General features: G+C 40.1%; 1 protein-coding gene and 1 non-coding gene across 5 annotated transcripts in view; both read right to left on the bottom strand.

Moving 5' to 3' along the window:
* HSD17B3 (hydroxysteroid 17-beta dehydrogenase 3) overlaps positions 1-22691 on the bottom strand; it is a 48041-nt gene extending 25350 nt beyond the window's left edge. The window contains exons 1-5 of one of the 4 annotated variants that reach the window (XM_072834572.1): positions 22547-22691; positions 22347-22463; positions 19346-19392; positions 2277-2352; positions 554-661 (exon numbers count right to left, since the gene is read on the bottom strand). In XM_072834572.1, coding sequence (XP_072690673.1) covers positions 554-661; positions 2277-2352; positions 19346-19392; positions 22347-22362 — 247 coding nt within the window. In that variant the 5' untranslated portion in view covers positions 22363-22463; positions 22547-22691. Of the gene's footprint in view, positions 1-553; positions 662-2276; positions 2353-19345; positions 19393-22346 lie in introns of all 4 variants that reach the window. The other 3 variants (XM_072834578.1, XM_072834562.1, XM_072834552.1) reach the window with 3 other exon arrangements.
* On the bottom strand, positions 3697-3802 carry LOC140608824 (U6 spliceosomal RNA). The gene has a single exon (XR_012010816.1). It is a non-coding gene; the product is annotated as a U6 spliceosomal RNA (small nuclear RNA).
* Positions 22692-27876: the final 5185 nt, after the last annotated feature.

Raw genomic sequence — 27876 nt, 5'->3', positions numbered from 1 at the left:
TAAATTTCATCCCGGTTTTGAAAACATGTGTGTATGTGTCTGTGTCTGGAAGGATATGCACCAAAACAGGATCTCAGGCTGTTGGGATTTTAAGAAATTTCTAAGTATTCAATGTGCTCACGTATTCTTTCTGGTTTTCCTGCAATAATATGGTTTACATTTTTATTAGTAAAAAATCTTATTTTAAAAATTCAGCAGGAAGTTTTGAAATCAAATCTTCCTTCCAAGTACAGTACAGACACCGTGTTCTGTATGAGGTCATAAAATAACTTGTCTGTAAGTCCCCACACACTGACTTACCTAAGAAAAAAAAATTACCTTGTTTTCTGAATAAGAGAGTCAATTCTCAAAGAACCATGCTGACTCGCTATTTCATAAATCAATCACAGCAATGTTTGTTTGCTAAACTAATTCTTTAGGATGGTATTTCTGAGACTCTCCTAATTAATGTCAGTATTAGTGGAAAAAAATCCATTTTGTATTGTAAGATATGATCAGGAAGGTTGAAACATCTTCATTTCATGCATTCCAGAGCACTTTGCAATTTACTTACTTAAAATTCCAATTTCTAAGCCTTTAAGTTTTTCTCCAATATACTCATAGATGTTGTCTTTGGTAAAATCTGCTTGTATAATCTTCACACTACTCCCCGTAGCGCACTCTGCAGGAGAGACAACAGTTATTCTTGAGTGACGGGAATCCTAATCCCTCCCTTGCTCAGGGACTTTTCCAATGCTCCTATAATGTGCTCAAAGATTTGTGAGCGGTGGTTTCTGGTATTTCTGAGTCACTACGGTGACCAGCACCGTAGTGCACCAAAATAAATCTAATGCAGTGGTTCTCGAAGCAGGGTCCGCAGACCACAGCATCAGCCTCCCTGGGAACTTGCTAGAAACACAGATCCTCAGGCTCCACCCCGACCTACTGAGCCAGAAACCCCGAGACTAGGCCCAGCCATCTGTGTTGGCATGCACTCCCAGTGACTCTGCTGCACACCCAAGTGGGCAACCCCTGGTGTGGAGACTGTAAGAGCATAGGGTGATGCTGCCTCTGCTCCACACCAGTCCCCTTGGCTCAAGTGGAGTGACCCCTGGTGTTTGCCCAACACTTTGGCATTCACAGAGCACTTACATGCACCATGTCTTAGTTTAATCCTATCTACAACCCCATAAAGCGGACATCACACTCACTTTCAGGAGGAGAAAGCTAAGGCTCAGAGAAGCGAGCTAACCCAATGACATCTGCACTCCATTCCCACCAAGCCGATGCCACTCCACTGTCCCATGTGGACCTGGCTCTTGGATGGGAACTTTCAGCTGATGCAAGAGCAACACATCGACTCTACCAGCGGCTGCCTGCTCACCTTTGGGGTTAGACCCAGTATTTCTGGGACAAGTGATCTGAGGCTTAGTTTGAAGGGTGGGAGGTGCTTTCAGGCCGAAAGCACTTCTTGCTTTTCAAGAGGACAATAAAAAGCACATTTCAGCATCATGAAGGAAACACTGAAGAATGTCTTAGTCCTGATCAGAGTTACTTATGATACCCAGACATGAAACAAAGGGAGAATTCATTAGATGAAGGGCACTGAGCCTTCACGGTGCAATGCCCCCACACCTCCCACATCTGTCTCCTATCCCAAGTCTCCCCCAGGGACACAAGGCCATCCTCTGACAGTCTCTCCCAGTCTTCACAAGTTTTCATAATTGAAGACTCATGTCTTTGAGTGAAGGAGATTAGGAATCACTAAATTAATAATTAATGATTAAAATAAACTACCCCAAAGCGGATACAACTATTATTAACTATGAATACGTCACACTGAATTATAATAATAAAACATTGTAATATAAATAGAGCTGCGTAGTGTATAAACTTCACAACTGTACATTGCAGCCCTGGATCAAATCTTTTTTAAAAAATCTCTGAACCACCAGTAAGCATCGTCCCTCACCTTCCTGCAAGGAACAAAGCATAGACATGGGGAAATGAATTCCCAAACATAGATCCTGCTTTTCAAGGGTGTAGCAGAAGCAATAAGGCAGCTGGGACCTCTAGATGAACAGAAGTAATTCTAGAGATGAAGACACTTACAGCATGAGTCTGTTCCGACCTCACTCAGCCAAGGAATCCCTGATGAACTAAAGCTTTTCATACCCTGCACTTCCCTTTGTCCAGTGAGCTTCCTGCGCATCGGCCAGGCCCCAGGCTGCAGGAGCAGACTCAGGCATGCTGACAGATCTTCCTCCAACATCTCCCTATGTCTCGGGGTTACTCACCAATCTCTGCAGCGGTGGCCTGTAGCTTTTTAAGTGTCCGGCTGATAAGCACGACATTGAGTCCTTGTCTTGCTAGCTGGGCGTGGGAAGTGGGAAAACCAGAAAAGAGAAAGATGATGAGCAGATAGGGAGGCTTTTTTCTTTCTTTCTTTCTTTCTTTCTTTCTTTCTTTCTTTCTTTCTTTCTTTCTTTCTCTCTCTCTCTCTCCTTCTTTCTTTCTTTCTTTCTTCTTTCTTTCTTTCTTTCAAGAATTTATCTATTTATTCATGAGAGGCACAGAAAGAGAGGCAGAGACACAGACAGAGGGAGAAGCAGGCTCCATGCAGGATCCCGATGTGGGACTTGATCCCAGGACCCCAGGATCACGCCCTGGGCCAAAAGTGCTCCACCACTGAGCCGCCCAGGTACCCCCGAAGGCTTGTTTTAAAGCTGAGTTGGAGCATCACCCATCACTCAGCATCCAGTGCCTGCTTCTCCTGGGTTTAAATGTGGCAAAGGCTTCTGGATTATGAGCACAGCTACGGGCCAAGCTACATGTGACAAAACAATAGTAGTTTACTTTTGTGTTCATTATGTGCCAAGAACTTGGCTGAGTGTTTTTTGTATACAGGCCGGCAATCTGAATCCCCTCTCATCAGAAACGTCTGGGTCAACTGTAAGTTGGAACTCATCATTTGGAAGATTTTATACTATAATCACGAGCCAAGGGCAGCACCCCCTGTGAAAAAGTGGTATTTCTGCAGGAACGTTTCAGCTGCTTGCTATCCACAAGGGCCTTCAACTCGTGGTCACTCTGCCACGTCCTGATCAGAAGCCGGAGCCTTCTCCTCTCTCCTTGTTCTCTGGCCCCCAGCAGGACAACAAACAGAATAAGGACCCAAGGGTAAGCAGCAGCTTCCCCAAGATCAGGGAGGAGCTTCTCTTCAGGGTGCCCCGACCAGGGGGCCAAGCGGCAGCGCAGAAGAGGCCCAGGGCCCAGGACGGGACGCCTCACACCTGGAACTGCCATGGTGAGAAAAGCTAGAGCTTTCCCTGAAGACAACATGAACAACCAGCATTCATTTAAATAGAGACTGATGACATTTGAGTTAGTGGCAAAGAGGCCCTTTACTGAAATCTTTCTCTGTGGTTTTAATGAAGTGATTCATACTTTTATTTTTTTAATTGTGATAAAATGCACATAGTATAAAAAGGAGAAGAAATGTGCGGGAAATATCTGAAAGGGAGACAGAACATAAAGACTCCTAACTCTGAGAAATGAACTAGGGGTGGTGGAAGGGGAGGAGGGCAGGGGGTGGGGGTGAATGGGTGACGGGCACTGAGGGGGCACTTGACGGGATGAGCACTGGGTGTTATTCTGTATGTTGGTAAATTGAACACCAATAAAAAATCTATTATTAAAAAAATTTGACATCTTAACAAATATATGGAATGTTTCACGAATGTGCATGTCATCCTTGTGCAGGGCTGTGCTCATCTTCTCTGCAACATTCCAGATTCCGTATATGTGCTGCCAAAGCAAGCGCTGTACCATTATTTTAATATGGAATTATATATTACAGAAAACACGTAAGAAGCTGATTTAAACACTATAATATGTGATCTCCAATAGCCAACAACTCAATCTTCAAGCCAGTGGTTTCCAAATCACCCAGGCAGATGTCAAAGAAAAACCAATTCCCATCTAAACCATCCAAATAAAAAAGTCTAGGGTTGAAGCATCAGTATTTACAACTTTTCTGTTTTAATGTATTAAATTATACTATGAAATACATGAGGAGAAGTCCATTGTAGACAATGTCCCCAAAGCCCCCCAGTCCCACTTCCCTACCCACCCCTAGCCTCTGGCCACCTTTAGTCTGCTCTTGACCCTCTTGCCTTTTTCTCTGCACCTACGTGCATATATAAGTACATACAGAAATATTCATTTTGTGGGGTTTCTTTCCATTCACACACTATAAATGGCATTGTAAATATTGTATTTTTACCTTCATGGTGTGTCTTATCTCCATGAATCCAACATCTATCTCCACATCAGTCCAGTCTGAGCCACTTGATCCTTTTCTATTGCTTCATAGTTTTCCATAGTTCACTTTTGGGTGAGCACTTAAGTTACTTTCAAGTTTACCAATTACCAATATTGCTATAATAAACCCCCTTCTCTATAACTCTTTGTGTATACAAGTGAATTGATTCCTCGAATACACAGGCAAAGAAGTGGAATTGTTGTATCAAAGGGTGCATGCTTTATATATCTTAACGGTTTGCCAAAATGTTGTCCCTTAAAACGATCCCACCAAATATACAACCATAGATATTTCTTCATATTCTGCCAGTACTTTTTATTAGCAATCATTTCAACATTTCCCAATCTAATGGTCAAGAAATTATATCCCTATATTTTTTTAATTTGTGTTTTTCCAGTTATCAGTGGGGCTGGCCTGTTTTTTGTATGTTTCTATGAATTACCAGTATATACACTTTGCCCATTCTTTTACTGGGTTGTCATTTTCTTATAAATTTGTAGGTGTCTTGTGTTTTTTAACATATTCTGAATATTTATTATTTGCCTACTAAATATTTAACAAGTATTTTCTCCTTTATTTATGGCACCTTGACCATACATTATATGTTAATTTTCATGTTATCAACTTTCTGAATATTTGTTATGGCTTCCTAAAAATTTCCTTTATGAACTTCCTTACTCCAAGATTATAAATATATTTTCCTATAACCTTTTACAGTGTTTTTATCTTTCTTGTTTATTGTTGAGAATAATGTGAGTGTGAAACTACTCGGCATTATTTTTCTCAAGATGAGTGGCAATTTTCTTGACAACATTTTTCTATTTTTCCATTCCTTCTTTTTTTTAAAGCTTTATTTGTTTCTTTGTTTGTTTGTTTGTTTGTTTATTCATTTATGAGAGACACAGAGAGAAAGGCAGAGACACAGGCAGAGGGAGAAGCAGGCTTCCTGAGGGGAGCCCGATGTGGGACTGGATCCCAAGACCCCCGGATCACAACCTAAGCCAAAGGTAGATGCTTAACCACTGAGCCACCAGTGCCCCTGGATACCATTCTCTAAGATCACTTTTCATTTCATTGCATAGTAGTGAACATAATGGTATTTTTTTGCTATTTGTAACTTATCACGATTTTCTTTGTTGCCCAATAAGTGAACTTTTATGGATATTCCTTGTGTGTCCTTACAGAATACGTATTTGCTCTTTGTTGGCTAGGTTTTATGTATTTTTGTCTCTTAAATTAGAGTTTTACCAAATGACTTACCAAGTTCTAGTTAAACCGGTATTGAGAGGGTATTCAAATTCCTTATAACCTTAATTATTTTTATTTATATAATAAGATGTTAAATTATAGGTTTCAACAGAAGTGCATAGACCTAATAGAAATCAGACCACAAAGTGCTTTTAGGGAGAGAACCAAGAAAAAAAGTTTCAAAATAAATCTAAGAACCAATAATGTGATTCTCGAGCCCATCCCCAGGGCACCTCTCACTCATATAAAAAAAAAAAAAATATGACAAGATAAAGAGTGTAGCAAATCAGAGTTTTCATCAAGAGGATTTCTTAGGTCTGTCTGCTGCCAAGCTGTGACTCCTATCCCCAAGGGCAGGGTGAGGGAGGAGCACGATGCACCTCACGCCTTAGGTCAAGGGAGAGGGTTGCCATCCTATCTCATTTCATGTTTTATTTGCCTCGTGCTTTCCTGTTTATCACTCCCCACCTCAGTTTTGCCTGAATCAGCTAGGTCACAAGTTAACCTTGAAATCTCAGCAGTTTACCATAACAAAGGTTTATCTCTTACTCATTGTGCTCAAACTATAGACCCATCTGACCAGTGCTCCCCAAAATCTAAAGAGCAAGAATCGTGGCTTCTCGGTGCTGTGTCTGACATTGGAGCTTTCCACTGTTATGGGCTAGGCCACCATTCAGACTGGTTTGAATTTTTTTCCTGGACCCACTATAGGAAAGAAGCTGCGTGAGGTGAGATTCTATGCCAAATGTCCACCCCAAGGCAAACAACCCTCAGCAGAAGCAGGGCTGGGGGAGGAATTCAGGACCCAGGAGGTCAGGGTGCAAGATGAGAGCCCACTCACTAGAGCCATGTGACAGAAGCTCGCTGTGGTGGAGAACCCAGGAAAGTACCCCTCCGGGAGTGAACATCAAACAGTTACCAGGCCCAGATGGCCTGGCTCCTTCTCATGGTAGGAGGCGTAGTCTTCCTTCTCTCTGCCCACCGTCTCCTAACTCCTGCTCCCCGACCTGGCAGGCTCGGACACCTCAGCTGGCAACCAAGAAAGAGAAACAGACCAAGGCACTATGTCACGTCCCATGAGCGTGGTCTCAGCTGCAGGAAGGGAGAAGATTCAACTTTAGTTCACGTTCAGCATTTTGATTATTGCAGGTAATTGGACACTGGGACTGTGGAATTGCAATCTGCCCGAATCTGGAAGTAACCAGAGGACTTTGTTTCACCTAAGAAGGATCAGTGAAGTACCAGGAGCAGAGGCAGAGAAAGAACCAGAGCTGTAGAACAGGTTCAAAGAGACAAAGAGAACCTGTGATCATGATTATGCCCTGGGAGTCCAACGAAGCCCACTTATCTAAAAGACTGTATACTTCTGTTTCTGAAAGAGTCATGGAAATCTCCAACGGTGGTTACAAATTCATCAAATGTTTCTATTTCAATCAGTTTCTACTCTCAGTATTTCAAAGTTATATTGTCAGAAATAGAACAGGCTCAACATGAATCTTACGAAGCTTATCAGTATGAACATTTCTCTTTTATTATATTGAATTTTATTTTGTTTAATACTGATATTGCTTCCACTCCATTCCTTTCTTTTTGCATTTTCCTAGGATATGTTTTTCCATCCCTTCAACCTTCACCCTTCGACCTTCCTGTTGGAATCCATTGGATTTCATTTTTAGCTCTTTCTGAATATCTGTTATTTATCAGGAAATATAACCAAGTCGCATTTATTGAGATTGCAAATTTACCACACTGACTCTAGCTATCTTGTTTTAGTTTTTCTATTCACTGTGTTTTCTTTGTTATTGTTCTCACTTTGTAGTAAGCAAGACAGGACAGGCAAAGCTGGAGTGACAAAATAACCCCAAATCAGCGGCATGATAAAGAGAGGTTTGATTTTCCTAACACTATGTCTTCTGCAGAGAACCCAACAGTTCAGGCCACACTCCTCCATGCAATGACTCAGGGATCTAGGTTTTTCCCCAGGGCTCAAACTGAGATAAGACAAGCAAAGGACCCAGGTGCAAAATTTGAAAAGGGTCTCACTCTCAGGTTCACAGTCACCACACATGCCTCACCCCAGTCTCAGCCCTACTTTTTCTATCCAGACTCCACTATCTCAACAGAAGGCCTCTGCAGCTTCCCCTAATATTGGGCAATTGAGAACTGAACTTGATTATACTATAGCAAAGACAAATTCTATCTTACTGAAAAATAAATTACAAAAACAAAAACAGCCATTTTCCTCAAACTAAATACAGAAAGACCAGTTCCGTATCTGGACTACTAAAATATTTCCATAAATGAAAATATGTTCACAAACAGTACACATTTCATAAATATACATACAAACAAAAGGACACAAAACATATTAGCAAGGCTGCATGTGGGATGAAGAGAAATGAGGGATGGGAATGAAAGAAAAGAAATTGAGAGAGGGACCTCAGATGGATCACTGATAACAATTTAATCTTCTGTGTCTCTGGCAAATGAGAGTCTATTTCTGATTTTTGTTTGTTCATTTGTTTTGTTATTAAAGTCCACGTGTATGTAAAATCATATGGTATCTGTTTTTCTGTCTGGCTTATTTCACTTAGCATAAAACCCTCTAGGTCTATCCATATTGTTGAGAACGGTAAGATTTCATTGTTTTTTATGACTAACCTTCCATTGTGTATACATATCCTATCTTCTTTATCCATTCATCCTTCAATGGACATTACAATGTTTCCATAACTTGGCTACTGTAAATAATGCTGCAATAAATATAGGAGATGGGCCAAATAGGTGAAAGAGATTAAGAGGTACAAACTTCCAGTTATAAAATAAGCCACAAGGATCGGAAGTACAGCATAGGGAATATAGTCAATAATTTGTAATAACTTATGGTGGCAAAGAGCAACTACACTCATTGTGGTGAGCACTGAGTAACGTATAGAGTTGTATGATCATTGTGTCGTACACCTGAAACTAACATAATGTTGTATGTCAACTACATGTAAATTAAAATATACGTATATTAAGTTCTACTGTAAAAAAAAAGAAGAGAAGAAAAAAGAATAAAAAGAAATTGTGGTGGGGGATAGGGAAGAGAAGGAAAACAGAAAACACTAGAGCACACCTGTCTGGTAGACCTATATTTTCATGGGCATAAGTGTAGCTGTGTCATCTCCCTGCCATCTATTACTTATTAATTACACCAATTCTAAGTTTTACAATAGCCATACTACCAAAGTTAATTTTCGTGTTTATAAAAGCTTATTTTACAGTTGCCTTTGGCCATTCTAGCTAATTTTTTAGCTAAGGTTACTCCTAACCTTATCAATGAATAAGCCCATTTGCACTTTCTGACAAAGAATTTTATATTTCCATGTTAAATTGTGAAAGAAAACTTCATCCCAAGCTTAAATACAGGCAAAATGATGATTGCTTGGTGTTTTGTTGTTGTTGTTGTTGTTTTTAAATCACCCAAGGATGTTTTCTAAGAAGCCTGCTTGACCTCATCTGACATTTTGGGGCACTTTACTGTTAGAGAATTTTTAAGTCATCAGCCAATTAAGGTACAGATAGCTCACAGCCAGCAAAATTAGGGACTGGGGAGTCATCAGGACTTCATAGTCTGGCTGAGAAGCTAACCCAGAGGTGACATGGTTATTACCCTGTAGAAAGTTAGCCTATCTGGTACCTCACTTGGCAGTACTATTGCACATTCCTTTCCAACTGACTATATAAATCTTTATTCTTCTAACACTCTGCAGTCAGCAATTTGGCCTCCTACTGGATCCTTCCTTACTAAGTTGAATAAAACTTTAACAAGTGCTACCATGTACGTTAGTCTGAGAATTGTGTTTTTACAACACTGAAGATAAAATGTTAGTCTATCCTTTGAGTTATTTGGCTAACAGTTAGACTATAATCCTAATATCCACAAGATTTCAGGAGTATACTACCATGTTCTAGTAAAGGCAAAGAATATAAGAGAGGAGTTTTTCAATCTCACTTTATGATATTTTCAAGAAATACACCTAAAACATAAGGTCACAGAAAGGTTGAAACTAAAAGAAGAAAACAATTTTATACATAAAGTGAATACCAACCAAAAGAAAAAAGGCATAGCTTTATTAATGTCAATCAAGACAGACACTAAAGCACGTATTACTAGAAACAAAGACCAGTAAAAAGCTCAAGTCATCAAAAAGATAAAGCAATTCTAATCCTGGATTCCCTAATAAAATAGCTTTACATAAAGCTGCAAGGAGATTTGAAAAATACAGCATAAGAATAGGAGATTTTAATTTCCCTTTTTGGTAATTGTTGGATGACACACACAAACATTTGGTAAAGATACAGACTATTGAATCTACATTTGATCTAAGGGATATATACATATAGTAAACAATTGCAGGCAACATTCTTTTGAAAGCTGAGTCTTCGAAAAAAAACTGATGAAACTAACAAATCTCCAGCAAAATTAATCAAGAAAAAAGAGAAAAGGCACAAATAAACCATAAGCAATACTAGGGATGAGGCAGAATTCGAGATCCAGATGAGATTTAGAATACAGAAGAGGGGTTAAGAGAGGAAACTGAACACACAGAGTTAATTTTGCTACCTCCCGAAATCCCATTAAATGGGAAGCAACTTTTTTCAAGAAAAAGATGAATCCACAAAGAGTAATAAGAAACAGAGCAACCCCAAATTTTTGGTTCTTAGAAAATAGATGGGTAGGATCCCAAGTCTCACACCAGCAATGGGGTAAGCTGATAACTGACAAAATGTATGCACTAAAATCCTCAAAAGTCTCAGGCACTGCCAGCACCAAACCTGGGGTAGAGGGGAGCTAAACGAGGGGAGATTGGGTAAGAACTGTTGGAGAAGCCCTAGATGTCCACCTCCATCCCACATGTTGAAGACAGGGCTCCTCTCTGAGAGCAAGGAGAGGCACAAATTATGCCCCTGCCAGTCCTGACTCCAGGAAGATGGCAGCCAGGCCTTTGCTATTCAGGCAGGAGGCTAGCTCTCTCTGGGGAACTTTACCCACATCAAGCCACGGGCCTGGGGGCTCCCCAGCATAAGCCATCACCCCACACTCAGACAGTCCAGGCAGAGTCCTCATCCCCTTCGCCCAGCTCTCAAACCTAGACAGACGAAGGATTATCTGTGGAAAGCTGCTAACATGAAAGACAGAGAGCCAACAGGAAGAAAAGCAACTTGGAAAGAGAAGACAGTTTTTTGAAAGCAGAAAAAAAAAATCTATCTGTCCCAGGGGGATAATAGAAGCTGTTACTCTATACAAAAAACAGGCTGCTCAAAACAAAAACAAAAACAAAAACAAAAAAACAAAAAACAAAAAAACAAAAACAGGCTGCTCTACAAAGGTGCAAACAAAACACAAAAGAGCTCTCAGGAATGGAAACAATTCTTAATTTTTTCTAAAGACTTATTTATTTATTCATGAGAAACACAGAGAGTGAGTCAGAGACACAGGCAGAGGGTGAAGCAGGCATCCTACAGAGCCTGATGCGGAACTCGATCCCAGAACCCCAGGATCACACCCTGAGCCAAAGGCAGACGCTCAACCACTGAGCCACCCAGGTGTCCCACAGTTTTTAATTTCTTTAAAAATTTTTCATTCTTAATTTTTTAGAAATTTGAAATTTTAAGAACAAATAGTGAAAAGTATATTTATATTCAATAAAACAGTTGGAGGATAAAATTAATGAAATCCTTTTGCAGAAAGGAAAGCAGAGACAAAATGGAAATTATGAGAAAAAGGAGACAAATAGAGAATGATTTTAGGATCTGAATAAAAGGAGTTCGAGAAAAAACTACAAACAGCATCTGAGTAATTGGAATTCCAGAAAGAAGAAAGTGAGGAGAGTGAACACCCTGGTGTGACTTATTTTATGGGGTGACCTGGCTGTGTCCCCACTGCCTAACCTCTCGATATTTCTGCTCACCTTCTGAACAGTCTCCATTATTTTTCGAACTAGATGACAGCCTTGGACTAAGTTCATTTTCTGCCTTTGTTTTTTGAACATAGGAAGGTAATGTTACAAAAAAATATGCCAATAAATTTAAAACTTAGATGAAATGGATATATTTTGAGAAAAATATAAATTTCCAAAACTTATTCAAGAAAAAAATTAAAAATCCAAATAGCTCTATAACCACTAAAAAAAAAGAACAATAATAACAGTAAAGTGATGCTGATAATGGTATAAATGAGTAGTTTAAATTGTCCCACAAAGAAAACTCCAATGACAGATGGTTTTATGGATAAGTTCTATTAAATATAAAAAAAATGTCTAAATTGCACAATCTTTTTCAAATATTAAAAAAAGGTAAAATTTCCCTTCATGTTTATGAGGTTAATATAATTTTGACACCAAAACTTTGGAAGCTAGTTGGCATTCTCTAGTAATGTTGACAATGCATAACCTATTAGCCAGCAATTCTGCCCTGATCATGTTCTCAACTGCGGAACAAGACCTTCAGAAGACATGGACAAAGTGTTCATAAAAGTAGACTACCAAAACGTCTGTCAACCAAGGAAAGGATAACTAAACTGGGATATATGTATGTCACAGAATATTATGCAATACTGAAAATGAATGAACCGTGTTCTATACACATATCAGCATGGGTGAATTTAAAAAGCATAATATTGACCAATAAGAAACAGATTACAAAAGGCCTATGAATTGATTTGCATTAGGTTCAAAACAAACACTGCAATCAATATATTGTGTAAGGATACATGCATGTGTAATGGAACTTTTTTCAGAAATCTGTTAACACAATGTTCATGATCATTCTATCTGTGGGAGTAAGAGAGGGGACACACCAAGAGAAGGGAAACACGTGACATACGCGACCAGATGGCAGGCTTCAAGGACACTGGTGAGGTTCTAATTCTTAAGCTGAGTGACAAAAATTTATTTTTACTAATAAAATGAGTGATGTGTTAATTTTACTCATTTTATTTTTTGAGTCACACCTATGGATGACATACACTCCTGTTTGATACATCTCTGTCTCTGTCTCTCCGTCTCACACACACAAACACACGCTTGCACAGCAATGGCACACTACCGTGAACCTGAGGTCATCAAAGCCTAGATCAGAAATGAGAGGGTTGAAGTCAAGCCACACAGCAACAGAGCAAAGAGTCCAGGGGAACATAAAGCTAATGAAAAGTTGCTATTTTCACTTCAGGCAAGATGAAAGAGAATAAGCTGAGAGAGCAACAGGACTACTTTAGAGGAGAGGAATTTTGACACTAGGAAGAGGAATTTCCTTACTGAAATGACAAAACACCACCATAAATTGCCAAGTAAATGTGTGATGATATTCAAAAATAGGGCACAGCAGTTATTTTTCTTGGGCTGGTCTGAGGCAGAGCTGGCCAAGTGATTGTAATCCAAGGGCCAAATCTGTGCCATTACCTGCAGCTGCCAGGAGCGCTGACTTGAGAAGCACCATGCCCTGATCCACCACATTGGGGTTGGGGATAGTGCCTGCATCTGCACCATCCCAGATGTTGGGGAAGGCCACTGGAACTGCCAGAGGGGAACGAATGAAAGCAAAGTATCTCTGGTCATGCAATTTGTTTCTAGTGTTCTCTGGGTGTTAACAGTAAAGAATACATGCATCAGAGAAACAAAAAGTAAAATTTATAATATTTAAATATATATTGTATATTATATTACATATGTACTCTATATAAATATTAAGCCTTATAATAACAGGAGATGGGTTAAAATTTGTTCAGTCTCATATAGAGAACTATTTAGCAAGGGTGTCCAACATTTTAAAATAATTTTATCACATTTTTGTTTTAATTCCAGTATTGTTAACATACAGTGTTATGTTAGTGTCAAGTGTGAAGGGTATCCAACATATAAGTGCACATACTCATGGAGCCAGCAAGCTTATTGAGAGGGGTGTATACTTGGATGTGCGTTAAGTCTATATGCGAAAGTGTATCTTGGAACATTATTTGTGAAAATCAACCTGAGTGCCTATCTCTAAGAGGCTGACAAAAGAGATATGGTACATCCCTGGGATAAGATAACCCTGAAATCATTCAAAAGAATGCAAGCCACCTATAGAAGATCTCCACGCTGTGTTATTAAATGAATAAAGCGAAGTTTAGAATAAGAGTCATGGTTGTAAGATCCCACTTGTGCCCACATGGGCAGAAACTAAACATACAAGTGTAAATTCTGTTGGAGACTGCCAGTGGCCACTAAGGCCTTCCTCCTCCCCTTCCTGGCCATGTGACTAGACCATGCTACTGGCCTTCCTTGTGCAGGTGGGCTCACGGGACAGACATGCTGGTGACTCAGCTCCAACCTTGAAGATAGAAGGAACATTGCCGAAGCGCCTGCCAGCCAGGAAAGCTCACATTTTTTTTTTTAAGTCTCTGCATTACTGTTGGGTCTCTGTTCTATAGCCAATCTTTACTGTAGTATCAGCGTGGAAGTATGGGAACGGCTATAATTTTTCCTTATATTTTCTGAAAGGAATCTCAAGACATTTTTAACACTGGTGGCCTTCACAGAGCAGCTAATGGCAGTGGTGTGGAGAGGACTTTATTTCTCTTTTTTGTGCCTTTCTGTACTGCTTGAGTTTTCAATTTTATGCCTGCATTACTTTTATCTTTAATAGGAATTATCTAGGCAATGGCCTAGATGATGGCCTTTTTGCTGTTTTCTTCTTTATATCTCTTCAAATTAAAAAATATATATATAAACATCATTAGGCATCAGAGAAATGCAAATTAAAACCACAATGAGACATCACTACCCAGCTATCAGAATGGCTATAATTAAAAAAATAGTGATGAGACCAAATCCTGGTCTCTCAAAGATTTTGATGTCGATTTTGACTGATTCTAGATGAAGCTCCATTCTGGCCAGAGTGAGCAAAGGAAGGGAATGTGGGAAGATGGTTCTCTAAAACAAAAACATCTTCTGCTGTGCACGTGTCATGCTTTCCTCTAAAAAATCAAGTACTACAGAAGAATCGAGCCAAGAAGAGTGAACCCTGAGGTAATCTATGGGTTCTGGGTGATAAGCGTGAATGTAGGTTCATCCATTGTAACAGACATGCCGCTGCAGTAGGGGATGTCAATAGTATGTGGCTACACATGCTTAGGGTAGAGGGGATATGGAACTTTCTGTACCTTCCACTCAAGTCCGTGGTCAACCTTAAATTTCTTTAAAAATTAAGTCTATTAAGGGATCCCGGGGTGGCTCAGTGGTTTAGCGCCTGCCTTCAGCCCAGGGCGTGATCCTGGAGTCCTTGGATCGAGTCCCACGTCAGGCTCCTTGCATGGAGCCTGTTTCTCCCTCTGCCTGTGTCTCTGCCTCTCTTTCTCTCTGTGTCTCTCATGAATAAATAAATAAAATCTTTAAAAACATAAATAAAAATTAAGTCTATTTAAATTTTAAAAAATTAAATGGAAAATAAAAGGATTAAAAAAAATAAAAAACAAAAGACCGTCCCATTTCAAGGCTGATACTTCCAGTGATATCCCAGAGTTTTTTTTTTTTTCTCTCTCTCTCTCTCCCTGTGGAAATACCTCCCACATGCACCTCCAAAGCCTCATTTTGAGCGTTGGAATCCACCAAAATTGAGGCTAAAGAATTAAGCACCTTTGTCTCACAATTCACTTCTCATCAGCTTACTGAAGAGAAGATTGCCCATTAAATGAAAAACAATTTGCATTTTCAGCACAAAGGATGCTTGCTTCCTGGTGGGTGTCCAGCCTCTCCTGTTGTGCCATTTCTCTCAAGAGCCACAGACATTTTAAAGGTTCTATGTGAAGTGGTCTGGGCCAGGATGGGGGGGGGGGGCACAGAAAACACTTATTTGTCCAGCTAGCATTTGTTCCCTTTATCCACTTGAGCAGTGTTCAATTTTATTCCTAGAATGTCCAGGCTGACGGGCTCCATACACAGGTGTTTCCTCTTTTCCTTCAAGAGGTTGAGCTCAGAAGCACCCCGTCTCCCAGAATGCACTGTGGCCCCATCCTCCAGAAGGGCCGCAGCAGAGATGAAGGTGCCCTGCGGCTGGGAGGGCCTGCCCCAGGAAATGTGTTTGCTGCTGCTAGTCTGTAACAGGTGCATGACAAGGCCTCCTCTGGATGGTTCTGAATAAAAGAAATTCAGGTGTAAAGGAGCACAACTGGTGTGAAGGCAGGGTGAAGCAGTGGCCTCAGAGGGGGTAATAGGAAATCCCCTCATGCTTCCCCCCCATCCCTCACCACAATTGTTTTCCACCTCCTTCCAGTACCACATGAAATTCCTTTAGCAGGAGGCAAAGCCTCTTTTGCTCCACTAAGTATAAATACAGATTTAGGCTAAAATGCAATATAGAATAGACTCCCAGAAAGATGGAAAAGTACTTTTCCCCATTCTTACTATGATATGTAACTAAAGTGTGCGACCTACACGTAATGAACAGAAAATGACTCCAAATGATAGGGAGAAGATGAGCAAAGGGCCTCAAGACCTGAGACACAGCACAGTGATGAGTTCAAGGGTTTTCTATTTGCCTCACATATCCCAGACTTATTGGTGGAAAAGCTGGCAATTTAGAAACACTGCAGGTACAGACATAGAAAGTCACAGCAAAAGCCTGCTTTCTCTGACCAAAGAACCAAAGAAGAGGAAGCCTTGCAAGGCAGAAAACTATAGAAAAGAACTGCTTTACTCCAGGCAAACAGCTCAAAAACAAAATTTTTATGATCACACCCCACACCCACCCACAGAGGCAGAGTCAGGAGCTGAGTCTTCCACCCTGGAGACCACTGGAACAAGGGTCCCCAGCCATGGCCAGGCTGGCATCAGGGAAGGTTGAGTGGGGAGGCAGGACATTCATCCCAGCCACCTCCTCCCATGTCAGCAGACCTTAACTTCTACTTGCACCCAGCAGTGCCAAGGCAATCTGTCCCTTCCCTCCTCTCCCCCTTCCCTGGAACAGTAAAGGAGGAAGCTAGTGGAGAGTCAGGACTCTCACTACTTTCACTATTACCCCAGGGGTGGTGAGGCCACTCTTCCCCCAGCAGGGAGCCAGCAGTCCCACCCTTACCCATCAGAGATAGGGAGGCAGTGCTGTCCCCTAATGGAGACCAAGTGGAAAGCCTAGGCTCCTTACCTGGTAGGAACAAGCTGGCACCCCCTCCTCCCTCTGCTGATGCAGTGTTGGTACAACCCAAACCAGATTGAAATAAGATCCAGAGTCTCATAACAGAAAACTAAATATGACCACAATTCAAAGGTCACTCATCATACCAAAAACCAAAAAAATTGAGAAAGATCTCAATTTGGATGAGATCAAGACAATCGAGCTGCCTGGGTGGCTCAGCGGTTGAGCCTCTGCCTTTGGCTCAGGGTGTGATCCTGGAGTCCTGGGATAGAGTCCCACATCGGGCTTCTTGTGGGGACCCTGCTTCTCCCTCTGCCTATGTCTCTGCCTCTCTCTGTGTGTCTCTCATTAATAAATAAATAAAATCTTAAAAAAATAAACAAAAACAAAACAATCGACATGCCCACATCAAGATGACACAGATGTGAGGGTTCTCGGACTAGGATTTTTTCTTTAAGACTGAGCCACCCAGGCATCCCTCAAACTAGGGTTTTAAAGCAGCCATCATAAGAAAGCCTTGAAAAGCAATTACAAACATTTTTTAGACAAATGCAAAAAGAGAAAGTTTAAGTAAGGAAATAGATGATTTAAAAAGAACCAAATGGAAACTTTAAGGGCTGAAAAATAAAATAAATGAAATAAAAAACTCAACTGATGGGCTCAGTACCAGAATACAAAGGACCAAGAAAAGTATCAGTGAATTTAGAGAGAAAACAATAGAAATTACCCACTCTAAACAACAGGGGAAAAAATACAATGAAGAAAATGAATAGGATCTCGGAAATCCACTGGGCTATAAGAAAGATCTAATATCCATGTGATTGGAGACTCAGAAAAAGAGAAGGGGGCTGGGCAGAGAAAGTATTCAAAGAAGAATGAATGGGGCACCTGGGTCATATTTGAGTGTGGAGGTTGGGGAGACCGCTCAGCAACCTTTTCCATACCTTGTGTCTTCTTTACCCAAAAATCAGAAGGAAAGCTTTTCCAGCGGTTTGCATTAGAATTATATCACCGTTTATATAACTATTTTCTACCTGAGGCAAGGGAGGTAGAAAATAGTTTCTGGAGAGGGATCTGAGATCTCTCATACAAAAGATCCATGGCCTTACCTCTTAGTTCTTTGGGTTGCCTTGAAATCCATGATTTTCTTCATGATTTTCCAGATTCTTTCCTCAAATTCATACTGACCTGACCTACTAATTGTCCCCTTGATGGCTTAAGACTTGGCCCTTTTTTTCTACTTAGAGGAAATCATGTGAAAACTTAGCCATTCATTTCTTCACTGTTTCCAAATGCAATGTCCGGAGTGGGCACCACAATTCATCCGAAAGTTGCTATATACAAATTAAGATAAAGAACCCAGGACCCCTGGTGGCTCAGTGGTTGAGCATCTGCCTTCAGCTCAGGTCATGATCCCAGGATGCTGGGATCAAGTCCCACATCAGGCTCCCCACAAGGAGCCTGCTTCTCCTTTTTTTTTTTTTAAGGTTTTATCTATTTATTCATGAGAGACACAGAGATAGAGAGAGGCAGAGACACAGGCAGAGGGAGAAGCAGGCTCCATGCAGGGAGCCCAACATGGGACTCGATCTTGGTTCTCCAGGATCACACCCTGGGCTGCAGGCGGCGCTAAACCGCTGAGCCACCGGGGCTGCCCCCTGCTTCCTCTTCTGCCTGTGTCTCTGCCTCTCTTTCCGTGTCTCCCATGAATAAATAAATAAAATTTTAAAAAATGTTTCTGGCAAGTGCTTCCGATGCACCTTGCACTGCCCATTTCACACACGATGATTTGGCGTCTATCGCGATGTGGGCTTTGGGGATGAGAGGATGCATGGGTACAGCACTGTCATTGAATGTGGTTTTTGTAACTGAAGTACTTTTCATTATATTTTTAAAGCGTTATTGATTTTTTCATCCTTTTATAATTTCAAAGATTGTTTCTTCTGCTGTATTTTACATGGTTCTAGAGGTCAGTAATAGGCATGATGAAGAAATAAAATAAGAGGAACTCCAGGAAACAATATTTCATGAATGAAAATGTGGAATTTGTAAGAATAGCAATCATAACAATAATGGCAATATACAAAGCTACATATGCTATAAGTACATTTTAAAAAATGATAATTACCCAGATATCTGCAGGTAAATAAGAAGCCTGGAAGGAAATACTCAGAGATACTAATCATACTCCAGTGACTCTCAGCCCTATCAGATCCTCTCTTTGTATAATACTTTATAATGTCCATTATTCTTGAAATGACAGTTGTAGGTAGTATGTCCTGCCTACACACACACACACACACACACACACACACACACAAACTTTTTAATCAACATACCCTAGCTATAAAGTAAGGATAAATAAAAGGAATTCATAGACAATAACAATGTCCCCATAAATCCCTAAAACAACTCCTAAGGGATGATACTGGAACCTCTGAATATCACTGTGGGTTTTTTTAAAGGTATCTAGAGAGTGAGATTATAATTTTTAAATTTTCTTTTTTATAGAAAATATTTGTTTTCATAAATTCATGTCTGTGACTTTTATAACCAGAAAACTAGTGTTGGGGGTGGCTGTCACATGATCGTGGTGAGTCTAATACAAGGGAGGGGAAACTCTCCAAGAACACAACTTACCTCAAATGAATAAGCTTTCCCAATCCCATCTCCTGCTCCAGTGATCACTGCAAAAAAGCAGAAAAGGTTTTAAAAGACAGAATTAATCTTTAAAGTGCTCTTTCTCACCAGTTACATTTTTTTGCAGGCTTACTGCCTAGGACACAGAGTTTCAAAACAGCATCCTTCAGCTACACAGCCCTATTCCACTCGACTCCGGAGCGACCAGCCCTCACTTCCCTTATGAAATGTTCCAAATGAAGCTTTCTTTCTTTCTTTCTTTCTTTATTTATTTATTTATTTATTTTTAGTAGGGGAGGCTGTGGAAGATACCCTCCAAAACAAAACAAAGAACCTCAGCCAGGGAACATTTCATTCAGAGCCCAAAGAGTGTGTCCTGTTATCTCTCTACCAACACATCCAACTATCACTGTAAGGAAGGACATTTCAGAGTGTTTTCCTCTTCCCTTCCCCCCCACAGGTCAGCAGTGCCCAAAGCCCAGGGAGATGAGGAACATAACAAAGAGGAAAACACAGAAATGCCAAAAGAGGATATAGTGACATAAAGGGACCTGAAGAATCTGCACTCAGCTTATCTATTAACATGTAACAACCAGATGGGCCTAGACCCTTTGTATCCAAACATTAGACCCATATTTTATGAGCGAGTTCTAGGTAAGCCTCATTCTCGTGAATGTTGTGATTTGAAACAGTGCTACAGTTCAGTATTTATGTGTCTGTGTTTGCCTTTGCACATCAATGGGAGGCTGTACTGTCCACAAGTGTGAATAAAACATACATTTAGCTTATTGGAGAGTAAGAGCCAAGCTGTACAAGCTTCCAGAAACACACTGGCAGAGCGCGCTCATTTTTTTTTAGATTTTATTTGTTTTTTTTATTGATTTATTTGAGAGAGAGAAAGAGAGAGAAGGAGAGAGTGTAAGCGAGGGCAGAGGGACAAGCAGACTCTGCGTTGAGTGTGGATCCTGACTCAAGGCTCCATCTCACGACCCTGAGATCAAGACCTGAGCTGAAATCAACAGCCCAATGCTTAACCAATGGGGCCAGCCAGGTGCCCCAGGCCACTCTCATTGCAGAACTGCTAATGGTTTTATCTCTCCACTGGGGTCCCTTTAGGTGCATCCATGCATATCACCAGATCCCTTGAAACAGGTGCTTTGCTCAGGGTTATCTACTGCCCCCCCCCCTTTTATGGGAATCTTCAAAATAGTTAAAATAATAACATCAATAAAAAAAAAATAATAATAATAACATCAATAAATCAATAAATAAATAATAATAACATCTGGTTTCAGTGGAGTGCTTACTTTCTGCCGTGTACTGTTTCAAGTGTTTTAACATTCAAAACAAGCTCCTAATGCCCAGACCATTGTTTTCCTTAGTTTATAGAGGAGGAGGCTGAGGGAGAGAAAGTAACTCAATCAAGGTCACATTGCTAAAAATGATGACAAGAGGGTTTGAAACCCGGCTACCTGACTTTGGAGCCACAAATCTATAAAGATACACCAGTGACATAATTGCCTAATCGACCACAGAGTTCTGAGGAGTTGAACACTTTCGTCTTTAGTGATTGGATTTTCTTCTGGCTCCCCACCAGGAATATATACTCTCCCAGAGATCTGCCTATGCTCAAAGACATTTTAATCTCGCTAGTGATGACTCTATTCAATATTGATTCAAAGGACAGGTTAAGATTATGTTTATTCAATGTGAGGCAACAAAATACACTTGTCTCTGGCCCCACGTGAACTTCTTTTAGAGTGTGTGTTTTCAGAAGGGCTTCGCCTTACACTGATGAGCAGCACTGTGCAGAGCTCTAGGCACCACCCCACCCCTGCAAAGTGCATGGGCATCTGGATCTGTGTAGAGCAAGATATTTAGATCCAGAACGGTTAAGTTCAAGCTACTGAGCACGTTTTCTGAAGATATTGCCCCAAGAGTGAAGGAATGTTCACAAACCACACACAAACACACAGTTCAGATGTAACATGCAACAGTTAAAAATCCATTTTTCATTCCAAATGACTTTCATGTGTCAATTTTTCTTATTTCTGCTAGTAGGGTTGCAGCTGCCAGCTTTAGCAAGTAAAGATACAGCATGCCCAGCTAAATTTGAATTTCAAGTAAATCATAAATAATTTTTTAGTAGAAGTATGTCCCACATAATATTTGGGATGTCATATACTAAAAAATTATTCCTATTTATTCAAAATTCAAATATAACTCAGTACCTTATATTTTATCTGGCAGCCCTATAAGGTTGTTTATAATCTCGCCTATTTAGCCTGGCATGGTACTTTTGAAGCTGTTTGAATTCTTTGTTGCTGTTTTTTAAGTCACTAGATTTCTTCATGTAACGTTAGCACTTCATTCAAAGAGATGCTGAAACCATAGCCTCATGTTTTTCACCTTAAACCCAGTCATCAGGCTGAAATTCTGTGAGACTGTTCCAGAAGATAAATCCCATTGGTTGGTGATCAGTCTACTTGGGATGTAAACCAGACCGAGATTCTATGTCTAATCATCTCTAACATGTGTTCCTGTAGGGACCTTTGTTACCTTGATTTTGTAAATACCCTCACTTCACGAAAGGGCTCAGCAAAATTCTTTTAGATAAAGTGAAGTGAAATTATTTGTATTTCCGAGTTTTGAAACACTCTTCATAAAATGGCAGTACCCTGAGCCTTCAAAAATCTGGAGAAAAGGATGCAGAAGTTTCTGCAGTACTATTATTTGTGTCACCAGAAACTCCAAAAAGGAGAAAATCCAGCTAATAAGGATGAGAGGACAAACAGAGGCAAGAATTGGGTGGCATCCTTCTGGTTAATTCTCCTCATGCCCCACCTCTTGTCTTTTAGATAATTCCAATTTCACTCATGCTTTCCAGTCACCCAAAGGAATTACATCTTTGCTCTCAAAAGGAAAGGATGCAATTTATCTTTTGAGATATACATAACAATAAGACATAAACAAGAAACAGGAGATGGAAAGCTGTCTTTACCTGCCCACTGTCCCATTGACTTCAAGAACGACTTTGGCAAAACTTTCCAGAAGTGTCGGAAAATATACCTGGAGAATCTCACACTCTTCACCAGGCACACCAGGCACACCAGCAGCCCTACAAAAATGAAGAACTGTTCCAGAGCCACCCCCATGACTGCACTGGACCAGTTTCAGATGTGGCCTGGCCCCTCCACAGACCTCTGAGGATGTGGCTGCTCCAGAGGCAAGTTGGTCACCCTTTGGAGTCACCAGCTGCATTCCACTGTGCAGAGACATTTAGATTAGAGTAACTTCTTTACACAATCTTCTGATTCACGGGCTTTGAAATAAAGTATTCTTTCTAATATTTTTATAGCACTGTTGGACTTTTGTCACCACGGGGGAGCCTGTTTCTCCCTCTGCCTGTGTCTCTGCCTCTCTCTGTGTGTCTCTCACGAATAAGTGAATAAAATCTTAAAAAAGAAAAAGAAGCTATGAGCTTCCTGAATCTCTTTCCTTTGTAGATAGAAGCAGTCACCAAATCCAACATTAGAACCAATCCCTCCCAGTGATTCTTTCCTTTCCATGCCCTGCCACCTCCACAGCACAGCTCATTTAACATTGAGCACAGCACCTCCACAGCACAGCTCATGATCTGAGAGGCAGCCGGGAGGAAGGCATGGACTCTGAGAAGGACATTCCAGATGTGCATTTTGGCTTTGTCATGTGACTTGGACAAGCTAAACTTTCTACTCCTCAAGGCATTCTTATAAAACAGGATTGATACTCCTTGTTTTGCAGAGCTACTGTGAAGTTTAAATGAAATGACATCAATAGAAGTGCAGGTGATTAAACAGTGTGGTCCCAATTATACATTTAGATGTGATAATTAGCAGAAAAGAAATATAGATATATTCACCAAAATGTTAACAATGTTTTTATATTGAGATAGTAGCTTTAAGGGCTTGTTTTTTCAATTGCATCTTTGTGCTTTTTTATACTTCTTAAATTTCCACAATGAAGGTGTATTATTTTTATAATTAAAAATCATGAATTTGAATTAAAATTCCACCAAACCATTAAACCAGCTGAGTTGATAAAACTTTTTTTTAATTTATTTATTTATTTATTTATTTACGATAGTCACAGAGAGAGAGAGAGAGAGAGAGAGGGGCAAAGACACAGGCAGAGAGAGAAGCAGGCTCCATGCACCGGGAGCCCGTCGTGGGATTCAATCCCGGGTCTCCAGGATCGCGCCCTGAGCCAAAGGCAGGCGCCAAACCGCTGCGCCACCCAGGGATCCCTGATAAAACTTCTTTTGTTAAAACTTTTGTTAAAACTTTTGTTAAAACTTCTCAGCTCTTTCCATTGCCAGAGATCCTTCTCTGAGCAAGTTATGGAATCACTCTGAGACCTAAATTGCTTGCCTATAAAGTGAGGACTCGTGCGCCTGGGTGGCTCACTCAGCTGGGCATCAGACTCTTGAGTTCAGTTTGGGTCTTGAGCTCGAGGTCGTGAAGTGGAGCCCCACACCTCAGGCTCCATGCTCAGGGCAGAGTCTGCTTGAGATTCTTTCTCCCTATCCCTCTGCTCCTCCCCCCATTCAAGCTCTCTAAATAAATAAGTAAAATCTTAATAAAATAGAATGAGGACTAAACCTTTAAATGAAAAATATATATACAGTATTATATATATAATGTGTTATAAATATATATTTTATGCATCATATATTATATATTTTTCTATATATAATATTCTCTACATATATTGAAATAAATATGTATGTATATTTCAAATCCTGGGCTATAGAAGTACTTGATAAGTGCAGTTTTCTTTTTCTGAATACCAGAAACAAGCAAAAAAAACAAAAAAAAAACAAAAAACTATAACTATGTGAATGGCTGTGTTCTGATAAAACTTAATTTACAGAAAGTCAATGGGCCAGATTTAGACTACCAGCCATAGTTTGCCAACTCCTGCCCTAAACACTTGGTTAGATTCGAGGTACAATTTCCTAGCAAGCTGTCTTCACAGGCTGTGCTGTGTGTTTCTAGAGGAGGTAACTGATGTCTGGTTGTCTCTTTTTCTGAAAGTAGCATGACTCATGATCAGTGCCTAGATCCAGTCTTTAATTATGAGTTGCAAAATGGTGACTTTCTAATTCTATCATTTTTCTTGCAGTATTCTAAACAACCACAACAACAACAACAAAACACCTGAACTACAGGATTGCACAGAACACTGAAGTATAGTTAATACAGAAAAGGTAAAGCAAGTGCTTGACTCTTTCTCTTTTATTTACCAATTTCAAAGTAATGAGTTGGTTTCCTCGTGTCCTAAAAGGTGGACCAAAGACCTGATTGGTTGTTTTCTGTGGTTTGTCTGGTTTTTGTTTTTGCAGGGTTTTTGGTGAGAGAATCATTATGAAACATAGATATTAACATTTTTTTATTTGTTTCAATCCTTTGCAGTTATTATTCTTTTTTTTTAAGATTTGTATTTATTTATTCATGAGAGACAGAGAGACAGAGAGAGAGAGAGAGAGAGAGGCAGAGACATAGGCAGAGGGAGAAGCAGGCTCCATGCAGGGAGGCTGATGTGGGACTCGATCCCGGGTCTCCAGGATCATGCCCTGGACCGAAGGTGGCGCTAAACCACTGACCCACCCGGGCTGCCCTGCAGTTATTATTCTTACCAGTGCTCAGAGCATCTCACCTTCAGTCAGTGGGACCTCTTCCAGTTCACTCCTGGATTCTTCGGACAAGATTGACGAGACCCCAGCAGTCTTTGCTAGTGTCTGTTTTTCCAGAATGACATTTTGTCTAGTTTGTGTTCAGACATGGAATGTGCCTTTTCTCAGAGGAGCCTGAGTCCTTTTAGTGGAAAATGACATCTAGAGACTATAAACTGGACACCGAGAGTACTCTTTGTTGCCAAATTTGTCATTAGTTCTAACCCTTTATAGGGCAATACTGGGAAACTCTTTTAAGTCAATGTACTTCATGAGTCAAAGTTAGAAATATGAGAGTTTTACTTAGTATCTTTTATGTGTGGATTATTTTTCTCTGACACTGAAAATCTTCATTTTTAACACATTGGCTTTGTCCTCTGGGGTGTAAATATATTTACTCCTTTTGCTTTCATTTTTTTTCAGAGATTGCATTTTTAAAAATTCTCTGTGGTTTAACTTTGTTTTATAAATGTATAAACTTGTTTTATAAATGTATAAATTTGACTTCAAAGTCAAATTTACAATAGAAAATTCATTCAGGAAAGTCTTGAGTCTATCCTTTATTTATTTGAGAAAGAGAGAGTTAGGGGAGGGGCAAAGGGGGAGAGAGCAAGTGAATATCAAGCAGACTCCACACTGAGCAAGGAGACTGACACAGAGCACTATCTCAAGACCCTGAGTCAAAAGCAAGAGTTGGATTCTTAAACAACTGAACCACCCAGGTGCCCCATCCTCTTTTTTAAATTGAAGTATAGTTTACACATAATGTCATATTAGTTTCGGATATACAATATAGTGATTCAAGAACTCTACACATTTCTCAGTTCTTACCACGATAAGTGTAGTTACCATCTGTTGCCACACAAAGTTATTATAATATTATTAACTATGTTCTTTACTCTTCCATATCACGTATATCCTGAGTATGTAAAAGCCATTTGGGATCCCAGCTTCATGGAAGATGTTATTATACTAGACTCTTCCTAAGTCCACTTTTGTCCTCATAAAACTGATGCTCAAAGTCACCCCATTTAGCAAATGTAGGGCTAATGTGGTTTTAATGCTCTAGACTGGAGTTTACTCCTACACTGCAATATCTTGCTGTCTTGATAGCTTTTCATGCTTTTAAAAGATTTTTAAGAATACATCTTCCTCTACCTACAAAACACATGAGTGAAAATCAGACATTTTGTTGAGCAAAAGAAGACATAGAAAAGTACTGCATTATTTTTCTATTTGGTAGGAAAATTAAGCCAAAACTTCAGGCCTTACACTTTTTTTTTTTTTAAGAGTCCTCCTTCTTCCCCGTGTGGGATGAGAGCTTTCTTTCATTTTTTTTTTTTTTGAAGATTTTATTTATTCATTCATGAGAGACACACAGGCAGAGAGAGAAGCAGGTTTTCAGCAGAAGCAGAAGCAGGGCCTGATGTGGGGCTGGATCCCGGGACTCTGGGCCATGCCCTCAGCCAAAGGCAGAGGCTCAACCACTGAGCCACATAGGCATCCCATTTACAACACTTCTTATTATCTCATGACTCCTGAAGGCTAGGAATGCAAGCATGGATCGGCTGGGTGTCTCTTGTTCAAGATCTTTCACAGGCAAAGTTCAAGAAGTTCAAGAACAGGCAAATCTATTCTTTAGTAAAATAAATAAGAATATTGGTTTCTTGGTAGAAGTACAGGATTGGTTAGGGTCATAATGAACTTTTCTACGCTGATGAAGATGTTCTATATTTTTATAAATGTGTGTGTTTCTTGGGAGTATGCCATTTTTTAGAACTGCTTGTACTACACACTTGAAGTCTGTGATTTACTGAATATAAATTATTATACTTCAATTTCAAACAAGTTTTATCCTACAATTAATGGTGTAGATAACTAAGCCTTACATAATTACCAGAAATGGAAATGGCAGATCACTTGTATGCTTGATTTTATTTTTTTAAAGATGTTATTTATTTATTCATGAGAGACACACAGAGAGAGAGAAAGAGAGGCAGAGACACAGGCAGAGAGAGAAGCAGGCTCCATGCAGGGAGCCCGATGTGGGACTCGATCTCGGGATTCCAGGATCACGCCCTGGGCCGAAGGCAGGTGCTAAACCGCTGAGCCACCCAGGGATCCCTGTATGCTTGATTTTAGATCAAAGTTCCCACTTTTACTTCTCAATATGGAAAATACATTCAGAGTCACCTGGGTGGCTCAGCAGGTTAAGCGGCCAGCTCTTGATTTTGGTTGTCATGATCTCAGGGTTCTGGGATGGAGCCTGCACTGGGCTCTGTGCTCTGTGGGGAGTCTACTTAAGAATTCCTTTCTCTGGAAATAAATAAATAAATAAATAAATAAATAAATAAATAAATAAATAAATAGAATTCCTTCTTTTTGGACACCTGGGTGTCTCAGCGGTTGAGCATCTGCCTTCAGCTCAGGTCCTGATCCTGGTACCCCAGATCAAGTTCCCCATCCGGCTCCTTGTGGCGGAGCTTGCTTCTCCCTCTGCCTGTGTCTCTGCCTCTCTCTGTGTGTCTCTCATGAATAAATAAATAAAATCTTTAAAAAAAAAAAATTCCTTCTCTCTCTCCCTTGCCTTTTGCCCCTCCCTGTCCTTGATTGTGCTTTCTCTTTCTAATAAATAAATAAAATTTTAATATACATACGTATTTATATATTCAACACCTTTAATAAGTTAAGAAACTACATGCCAATGTCTGACTATGGATTTAGAAAAACGTTTAAATAAATTTGTCTTTTACTACTTACAAGAGTAACTCCGTGCATTTGAAAATCAAGGTTTTCAAAGCAGAAATGTTTTTTCTAG

This window comes from Canis lupus, chromosome 1 (genome assembly GCF_048164855.1).
Source record: "Canis lupus baileyi chromosome 1, mCanLup2.hap1, whole genome shotgun sequence".
Classification (NCBI taxonomy): domain Eukaryota; kingdom Metazoa; phylum Chordata; class Mammalia; order Carnivora; family Canidae; genus Canis; species Canis lupus.
The sequence above is the reverse complement of the archived record's forward strand: the minus strand, read 5'-3'. Positions and strand labels throughout refer to the sequence as shown.